Raw genomic sequence first — 10,553 nt, 5'->3', positions numbered from 1 at the left:
GGATGGCTCTTACCCTGAAAGTAGTCCATGGGCCAGGAGAAACTGTAATCCATGGTTTAGAGTTGTAAGGTGTAAAAAAGGGAAATATCCCTTTAACATCTACCATTAAATGATCTGTACTGTACAATAGCACTGTAGCTGACTTCTGGTCGTTCCATAGGGTCATTATTTTCCTCTATTAATCTGCAAGTGCATTGTCAGTCAACTAACAGTAACTGCCAGACATTACAATACAACTTTATTGTCCATTAATTGCTCAAAGAAATGATCTCTTTGCATACCACGAGATACACACACATAGTTTTTTTACATACATGTATACACACATAGAGAGAGTGTCAGAGCACACGGTCAGCCGCAATGCAGCACCGCTGGAGTATTAAAGGGGTTAAGTGCCTTGCTCAAGGGCACATTGGCAGTGGAAGGCCCTTGGATGTGATGCCAGAAACCCTCCAGTACTGAGGATCGAACCAGTGACCTTCCAGTTACTGGCCAGCCACTCTAACCATCCCTTCTCCCTCAAGTGTGCGCTTGTCCATTCCCCTACATGGGATTTAAAATGACAGGCCTGGGGTAACCGTGGTCTCTTACACCAATCCTATGCTTTGACCTTTATTAATTATTAATTGATTTAGCAGGGACCTAAATACTATCAAAACATAATTTTCAGAGCAGAAAACTGATTCTTGTTCAAGAAGCAGGACATTTCCATCTGCAGTCCATGGGTTTGGTAGTGGGCAAGTGTACACTTCCGAGAAAGGGGGAGATTGAGGACGCAGAGAATGAGAAGGAAACACAGAGGTCATCAGCAGAACTGCAGGGCTTGGGGGTCAGCTCTCAGAGAAGGAATCCCCTACCTCCCACACACACACCATGTCTCCTCGTCCCACTCTAACCATCCTTTCAGCTTTTCCCCTGGTTCAGTCATCCCTCCTTCCCCCACACCAACCATCCCTCGTTCCTCGTTCCCTTTCCCAGCCCATCTGTTGACCTCTCACCTAGACCTCCTCTGCTCTTTCCCCTTCCCTCGTTCATTTGTCACAACCACAACAACAACAGAACGGATCCTCTCTAGGTTACATCATTTTGAAACTGTTTATTTTCAATTGTTTATCTTCACAACTAAATAAGCACAAGCTTATAAGTCTATAATTAGATAAAGTGTTCTCTGGAGTCTTGAGTCATCGAGGTTCTCATTCTTTGGCCAATCAGGGATCATTTAGAAGAAATAGCATTTCCACTGTATTGGGTGGATAGTTGATCTGAATAAGTTGAGACAGCTGTTTAGAAATACTATGCTTTCTACACAGCTCTCCTGTGTCCACAGAGCAATTCCTAGTAACGGTCTATAAATTATAATGCACAGTAGGCACAAAAATGTTCTTGATAGCTGCAGTCGTTTTTAATCCTCAAATGCATTGCTAAAACTTCTCTTGTATGTGTTACGAATCAGAGCTAGTGAACCCAAATGCAGAACACAGAGTCTGGACACAGGTATAAAATAATAGAGTATTTAATGAAGGAATAGGGGGAAGGGGAAGGCAGGGTAGACTGGGCACGCAGGTAGGCAGGGCAGGCAGGTAATCAGACAGGCAGGGGTCGGGCAGGCAGACGGGTAGTCAGGCAGGGGTCGGGCAGGCAGACGGGTAGTCAGACAGGCAGGGGTCGATACACGGGTAGAAAGTTCTAGGGGAGGCAGATAATCCAACAGGGGTTAGGCAGAAGCACAGTCCAGAAAAACACTCGTAGATCCAAAACCAGGAATCAACACACTAGAAAGGTGCTATGACGAACTGGCAGGGAATGAATGAAGAACCAGAGTATAAACACAGAAGGGTGATGAGGAGACGAGCCGCAGGTGTGTAGATGGTGACGTCACTATTAGTAGCCACGCCCACACCAAACACCCAGGCTGGGAAGAGGGAGAGAGACTGACACTGACTAGGTGGAAGTGGAGGGCATGACAGTATGTGTATTTGTATCATTGTAAAAGTTGTTATTTTATGTACACACTGTTACTCCCTGCTTTGCATTCTTGCCAGGTGGCCCTCGTAAAAGAGGTTTCTAACCTCAATGGGTCTTATCTGAAAGTTGCTTCTGATGCTAACTGGATTACCAGCTAGCTGATTAAGGTGGCATATCAACCTACTTGTCATGTTTTCTAAGACAATGACAGACATTCCATAGAATCTAGAAATGTTTCCAATGTCCAACAGTCAGCCGGAGCTGTACCTGATGTAATATGGTACATTTCAGTGTGTGTTGAAATGCACAGAATTGAATTTGTGTGTGTGTGTGTGTGTGTGTGTGAGTGAGAGTGAGTGTGTGTGTGTGTGTGTCATTGATTATAGTGAGGTAAAATACTATGTATGACAGTTTTATGACTGGCTTAAAAGACATATTTTAGTCCCCTTTATAACTCACTTTTCGTCATTGTGGTATGCATAAGCTTTTCTTTCTTAAACAACTCCTTAGCGGTTTCCCTTCGCCATTGTAGTAGAAATGAAACAAATGTTGAATAATTTATGTCTGGGAAAGTGGTAAGGGGAAGTTCTAATGTTGCATAAAATCTGTTTGTCTTTCTTCCAAAATGTGTTTTTGGTTTAATGGCTTTTCCAGATGAGGGTACCTCTGGTCTGTTGCCCATAGTTACAGAGCAGTGACTACTCAGTGTTCCAAAATGAGTTCCCATACTCATCCCTCCTCAGAGGAAATGGAGTGGGTGTTCAGACCAAGTTTCCATTCACAACCTAATAAGGAATGTACCAAATGAAGAAGGTTAGAGGGGTGGGTGGAGGGTTATATGGTGACAGCATGTCTGTTGATATGTATGTTATTTTTAGCATCATTAAACTAACATGACAATGACATGACAGGAGTCAATTATTATGTATCTTCAGTACAAAAATAAGCAATGAGGTCATGACAATACATTTGTAAAGTATGAGCTGTCCCTGGCGTGTGTGTGTGTGTGTGTGTGTGAGAGAGAGAGAGAGTGTGTGTGTGTGTGTGTGTGTGTGTGTGTGTGTGTGTATGTGCGTGTCTTAAGTAATCACTTACAGAAGTACACAATTAGCTAATTTGATGGGAAAAGCAGAACGAGAGTTTAGAGGTAATGTGCTCTCCATATGATGTGAGTTGACTAGACATTGAAGTTTAGAACACTCACGAACATGCAGAAACAGGGACAATAACACTCTAGGTTACAGAGCGACAGTTAAAACTTAATGGCTCATGACATCATAGACTCAAAGGGACCCCAAGTTTACAACCATCTTTCCATGTGGCATCTGAAGGCTGCAGGGTGCCTCAAGCTTACCCTAACTTCACAGTTACCATGGGAACAGAGTTAGATGCGAAGCAGAGAGAAGCAGAGCATCCAGCATTCCAGAACAGGCTTGGCCGAACAAGTTTCTCTGTGTTATGGTTCTCCACAAGGCCAGGGCGCTTGCTGCAGGTCATGTTAATTATTTCACACTTCTTGAGCACATTCCTTTTGAGATTGTATCAAGGCTACACAGCCTCTTCAACATGTCAAAGCTTCATAGTACCTCTCCCCCCACACACACACACACACATGCATACACACACACACACACACACACACACACACACACACACACACACACACACATGCATACACACACACACACACACACACACACACACACACTTCTCCCTCCTCTCTTTCCTCAGTCCTGGGAGGTCGTTTGTTTATGTCTTGGCTCACCAACATCTAACTATGAGTAAAAGTTACTAATGCTTTAAGTGACAATAGCTTGACTGGTTTCATACCAGGGATATTTGGAAAGTTTGATTCCCCTGAGTTTCCTGTTCTGTTCTGTTCTGTCTCCTAGGACAGGCAGACACTTTGTGAGTACTGGGCCATGGAATGCTGCAGCTTCAGAACCAAATTAGGAATTCTGATGTGTCACCCCTGACCAACAGAGAGAGAGAGATGGGGTGAGGCATGAGTGGGGACAGGTTAGTAGAGAGAGAGAGAGAAGGGGTGAGTAGGACTGGTGAACAAAAAGAGGTAGAGAGAGAGAGGGGTGAGGGGTGAATGTGGATGGTGAGTAGAGAGAGGGAGGGAAGGGGTGAGGGAGGAGAGATAGAGTAGGGGTGAATGGAGACAGGTGAGTAAAGAGAGAAAGGGAAGGTGTGATTGTGGACAGGTGAGTAGGGAGAGGGAGGGCATGGGTGAGAGAGGAGAGAGAGGGAGGGCAGGGGTGAGGGAGGAAAGAGAGAGCAAGGATGAGTAGGGACGGGTGAGTAAGAACAGTAATAACAGTTGGGTAGAATGGAACCATCTGAGCAGAACATTTTAATGAGCCTCTCTGTCTTCACAACATGTCACTTTCCTCTCAGTTCCTCTCTCCATTCATAAAATCACTATTTTCTGGAATTTGTTTTACTTTCATAAGCAGAAATTAAACTAAATGTAGTAGAAGTATTTGCAAAGATGACAGTGATTTGTTTAAGTTGTACTCTCTTAGTTTCTCTTCCCAAATCTTAGAATCACTTTTACATTCTCTAAAACAGAAATTAAATGTGACTATTTGGAAACTGATGACACTGATTTAGTAAGCGTGTACTGTCATAATAACTGGACACTGGCCAATGTGTGAGCTGGGATTTCTCTCTGTCAGTGCAGGCTGACAGACAGTGGGAGGAGAGGGGGGCGAACGGGATCCCTAGTCAACAGCATGACTGGACCTTCAGAGGACCAAAAGAAACAAAGCCAAAAATATGTGTGTGTGTGTGTGTGTGTGTGTGTGTGTGTGCGCGCATGAGTGCGTGGGTGCGTATGTACGTGGGTGTGTACGTGCGTGCGTGCGTGCATGTGTGAGTGTGTGTGTGTGTGTGTGAAAGAGAGAGAGAGAGAGAGCAAGAGAAAATGCATGGCTGTGTTCTGAAGGAGAGAGAGAAGGAGAGAGTGACAGAGAAGGAAATGGAGAGAGTAACTGTCTGTGTTTGAGAGTGAAGGAGAGAGAAAGCGGGGAGGGGGAGAAAGAGAAGCGTGTCCAGACAGTGTGTGATGACGTCATTGTCAGTAATAGCTTCCGCTGGTGTGTGTGTGTGTGTGTGTGTGAGTGTGTGAGTGTGTGAGTGTCTGGGGTGGGAGGGGCCTAGGGGTAGGCATGTCTCTAGCTATATATAAGGTAGACTAACTCATTCAAACACTCACTCAACCGGTGCTTGTCTTACACCCAAGAGAAAGACTGAACTTCTATCACAGCAACTCTCTATCTCTCACAAATACCTTCAAGCTCATCTTCAACACTTCAACTTCAAGGTAAGACTGGATTTGGATCATATAATTTAGAGCAAATTCTGAATTATGCTTCTACTGTCAAACTTTTCTCACTTTCCACTTGTTATCAGTTTGTTTGTTATTGTGTTTGGAACATTGAATCGATACAATACTGTACTGCACTCAGAAGTGAAAATAATAATAATAATAATAATAATTTATATAGCACTTTTCTAAGCATTTCAACCTGAAAGAGCACACCATACAGTATAGTAATGGGACAACATACAGTATAGTAATGGGACAAAGTGACAGAGGAGAGTCAGTAGATTTGAGCAGGGATGGATTAAGGGGAGTGTTGTGCACATCTACAACAATATCAAAGCTCTGCCTCAGGATATCATTATTAGCACCTCCATCTGTGTTACTGTTAGTTAACTCTGGTTAGGCCTGCTACCTTTGGAGCTCAATATGACAACATCAAGATATAAACAATATATGTCAATATACATATGTATATGTATACTATATAATATAGCACAGCATTCGTAGAATATGTTCCACAGAATTAGAATACGAGTATTGATTCTACCGGCTGTTTTCCAGTGAGTGGGTTAGTCAGAACACAGTGAAAGGGCTGTTGAAGGCAGGAGGTGAGGTGATTCAAGGTGGACAAATAGGGCTTGCAGGCCACTATGTTTGAACAGTGGGAGTACACAACCCTAATGTAGTGACATAGTATGTCACACAGATGGAAAGTAACACACGATATATGGTCTCAATACATTCACTGTATTGGTTTACCACTGTCTGGTTTACTGGTTTCCCCTGTCTCTCTGTCTGTCCGTCCGCAGACTGTCCACACACACACACACACACACACACACACACACACACACACACACACACACACACACACACACACACACACACACACACACACACACACACAGCTGCATATCCAAGGCTGGCACCTGGCTGGCACCTGGCTATGTCTTCTCCATGTGTGCACCAGAAGCCATGGGGACTGTGCCAAGGCCTTTTCCCCTAACTATCTCTGACTTATCTCTCCCCGAGGAGTTGCCAAATAACTCCAGCTTTACTGTTCCCTACAAGAAATGGAAACCACTGAAGGTTGCTAAAATAAGAAACAGACTTTTCCATAAACAACTGTGGAATGTGCTTATTAAAGGGTATCTAACAACAAGTGAGCACAAAATGTGCAAACTACTGCATGCTGAGTCAGCACTTGGACATCACAATTTAACAACTTAACATAAAAAAAAAACACCTTGGATGGAACAACCTTGTGCACAATTTCCATCTCAACAGCAATACAGCGAAACATCTGACAGATCTCTAGATCTTTGATCTACATGTCTTTGATCTGATGTAATGAGTGGAGCGGAGCTATGTAGCTGGTACAAGAGCAATGACCCCACAGTCAGTCCTTCTCTCTATCAGTTCACTAACCTGCCGTCTCTCTCATCCTCCGCCTCTTCCTCTCCCTCTCCCAGGATGCTTTGCGTGTACGTGTGGTTGTTCCTGGGCCTGAGTGGAGCTGGTCTCTGCTCCATGAAGGAGAGAGACCTCCAGGACAGACAGACAGACTTCGGCCTGCGTGTGTTCTCAGAGGCGGCCCAGGCCTCCTCAGACAGGAACCTGGCTTTCTCTCCCTACGGGGTTTCCGCTGTACTTGGTATGGCTCAGCTGGGAGCTGCAGGAAACACACTGAAGACCCTCACAGCCAAGATGGGCTTCTCCCTGCAAGGTAACCACCTGTTGTATTTATTGTGGCAGATGTATGTTTGCTTTAGTGTATGAGTTAGTTAGGCCTTGACATAACTCCAGCCTAAAACACAGATAGTCATAACAAAAACACATCCTGTCCAACAGCAAAATACCATGATAAGTTTCTTTGGGTGTTGAGGAGAGAGATAACCTTGTATGTGAGTGTCAGACTTAGGACTAGAACATACCAGGACTGCCTTCTTGGTCAGGTCTCCTTGTAAAAGAAACATTTTTCAACGCTTCCTAGTTCACTGAGGGGATTAAAATATATAATTTACTACTCTCACGCATCCTCTCACTCTCTCCGTTCCTCTCCTCCTCTCCCCCCTGTAGAGCGGGGGATGTCCAGGCTGCAGCGGCTGTTCCAGAGAAGCGTGGCCAGTGAGGAGGGAGTGGAGATCGCCAACGGCGTGATGGTGGAGAGGAAGATGAGCCTGGAGAAAGGCTACCGTAGGAGCATGATGAAGGCCTTCCAGAGCTCCCCTAACCAGCTGGACTTCACCAGGCCAGACCAGGCTCTGGACATCATCAACGCCTGGGTCTCAGACCACACCGCAGGTGAGACACACAACATGCAGGATGGAGTGCCGTGATTTAGGATTGCATGTGTCCAATCAGTGAGAACAGTAGACATATATACAGAACAGTGTACATGCAAGTACATATAACAGCACTGTGTCATTATGTATTGGAGGTACATCATCACCAATGGACACTAATCCACTATTGATGGATACAGTAAATACAGCTCCCTAACTCCTCCATCTCATCTCCTCTCTCTGTCTCTCATCTTCAGGTGCCATCCCTCACTTCCTTTCCTCTGGTTCTCTGGCGGAGGAGACTCGTCTGGTTCTGCTGAACGCGCTCCACTTCCAGGGCCTGTGGAAGGTGCCCTTTGACCCCAAGCTGACCGAGGAGAGGATGTTCCAATGTGCTAATGGCAGCTTTGTGCCTGTGCCCATGATGAGGCTCACCAACCGCTTCAACTACGGTGGGTACACATCACCATTAAAACTCTGAAGAGGGGTAGAACTGTAGACTCCAGGAATCTAGATTTAGAATTGTAGAAGAGTAGACATTTAGAATTGTTTTGATAGTCAGAATTCATTCAACCCAGGAATACCCCACAGGAATGGCCAGGAAAGCATATTCTATTCTATTCTATTTTATACGGCACTTTAGAAAGAAAGACACAGTGAAATGATACACATTGGTGGCAAGTTAGCATTTACTACAACAACCTATTGTGACTATAAAATTGATCAAACTGAGACTAATCAATCCTCTCCACCACACAGGTGAGTTTGTGACCGCCGACGGTGTGGATTATGACGTCATTGAGGTTCCATATGAGGGAGACTCACTGAGCATGCTCCTGCTGTCTCCCTTCGAGCCTGAGGTGCCAGTGAGCGTGCTCACTAAGGAGCTGAGCAGTCAGCGCATGCAGCAGTGGAAACTACGGAGTGTCAAACGCCAGCTGGCCCTGCCTAGGTGAGAGAGAGTTTTGTTATGGTCTACTATTGCAAATCTACTGTACATATGGGTCTTGTAAGAGGTTCTGGATGAGTCATCTAACATGACATCTATCCTGTTTCCAGGTTCACCCTTGACAGCGAGCTGGACCTGAAGTCAACTCTGTCCAGGATGGGTCTAGGAGACCTGTTCAACCTGGCCAAGGCAGACTTCACACGCATCACCAGTAAGTAACAGACAGTATGACTGGCCCTTGACTGGGACTTTGCACAGATGAATTGAGTTAGTATTATTATAAGATGTTTTGGACTGGATGCTTTAGCCAAAGAATCTAATCTATGCTTCCCCTTCCTTCTCTTCCAGCGGAGGAAAGGCTATGTGTGTCCAAGGTTCTGCAGAGAGTCAAGGTTGAGGTGAACGAGGAGGGAACCACGGGCTCAGCTGCCACAGGTATGAACAATGCGCGCACACACACACACACACACACACACACACACACACACACACACACACACACACACACTCACTCACTCACACACACACACACACACACACACACACACACACACACACACACACACACACACACACACACACACACACACACACACACACACAAACAAACACATGCATACGCAAATGATGTACTGTATTGATATTGACTGTATTGTCTTTTCTCCTCCTGTAGCTGCTATCATGTTCTCCCGCATGGCTGTAGAGGAGATCACCTTGGACAGGCCCTTCCTCTTCCTCATTAAACACAAGTCCACAAGTGAGTGCCCCCCACAAACATGCTATTAAGTTAGACTTCCTAGTGCTATAATCTTGCGAACCAGCCACCCCTACAATAACCTGGGAGACAAGATTAGCCTTGCTAATGATTTCAGCTGTCCTCTGTCCCTTTTCTGTTCACACTTTAATCTCAGAAGCTAGTGTTGCACTGTGCACAATAGGCCCCCATCTAATGTTAAATGACTACACATGCATACAGTACTTCAGCCTATGCTTTCATGTCATTGACACATGTATGACTAACTAATAATTCAAGTGTTAGGCCACTAACCCAGCATATGATTCCATTATGGAATATATGATTCCCTATGGAACATGCAGTTTCCGCATGGATTTTTCCTAGTCTCTCTGTTCCTCTTCCCTTGCGCTGCCTCTCTCTAATGTGAATGTCTATGACTCCTCTCTCCTATAGATACAGTGCTGTTCTCTGGCCAAGTCAACGAGCCTTAGGAACACTAGTGACCAGTGGCAATACAGACTGAAGCACAATGACCATGGACACTTTAATCATTCCATTGGCAGGCACTCCTGTCAATCAACTTGCTACTGAGACCGACCATGAACAGTCAGACATATGACGAAGACATAAAGGACTATATATAGAATAACTACATGATATGAATCTTTCCTGAAGAGCCAAAAGCATTTATTTTGATGAGATGAGAGAGTTTATTTGAGCAGTTATTTGCTAATGGGATATGTTTTTGTTGTTGTTTTTTTCTTGAATTTGACGGGTATGTTTGAGATGACTGAAATAGATATGAAGAGAAAAGAGAATGTAATTATGCAGCTAGAACAGCTGTCCCAGGCTGCGCTAGACACAGATGGATTTAGAATAATAATTTCAATGTGGCACCTGAACAAAACAAAGCACTCTAGAGACATCATTTGCATTTTAAACATCCTATCATCGAAATGTTTTAGCAACTACAGGACTACTTGGCAGATTTGACTATAATGATGTTTTGAAAAAAAACATTTTTTTTATTTTGCTGATATGACTGTGATGTGTATTTTTCAGTAACTGCTCTCTTGTTGAAAACAAGTTGTATTTTTACAGTATTTATATATTTATTAAAATGATGAATTTTTAAAAACCTGAGTTTCAAATGATTACAACAATATGTATATTAGATACACAGTATGCAGTATATTGCACATTGACCTATCAAATGAACAGTTGTGAAATACAACATGTCAACAAAGTTAAACAGAAGTCCATGAGCAATATACAAAGTTGTGG

The 10,553-nt window shown here is 44.1% G+C and overlaps 1 protein-coding gene across 1 annotated transcript; it reads left to right on the top strand.

Annotated features, from left to right (window-relative positions):
- Window positions 1-5,207: 5,207 nt before the first annotated feature.
- Window positions 5,208-10,399, top strand: serpine1 (serpin peptidase inhibitor, clade E (nexin, plasminogen activator inhibitor type 1), member 1). Its single transcript, XM_083665617.1, has 9 exons — window positions 5,208-5,296; window positions 6,772-7,025; window positions 7,379-7,603; window positions 7,842-8,036; window positions 8,344-8,536; window positions 8,644-8,744; window positions 8,882-8,968; window positions 9,207-9,290; window positions 9,723-10,399. The coding sequence occupies exons 2-9, from the start codon at window positions 6,773-6,775 to the stop codon at window positions 9,758-9,760; spliced, it is 1,176 nt and encodes a 391-aa protein (XP_083521743.1). The 5' UTR covers window positions 5,208-5,296; window position 6,772; the 3' UTR covers window positions 9,761-10,399.
- The last annotated feature ends 154 nt before the right edge of the window (window positions 10,400-10,553 follow it).

This window comes from Argentina silus (genome assembly GCF_951799395.1).
Source record: "Argentina silus genome assembly, chromosome: 1".
Taxonomy (NCBI): Eukaryota; Metazoa; Chordata; class Actinopteri; order Argentiniformes; family Argentinidae; genus Argentina; species Argentina silus.
Note: the sequence above shows the minus strand (reverse complement) of the source record. Positions and strands in the feature narration are given on the sequence as shown.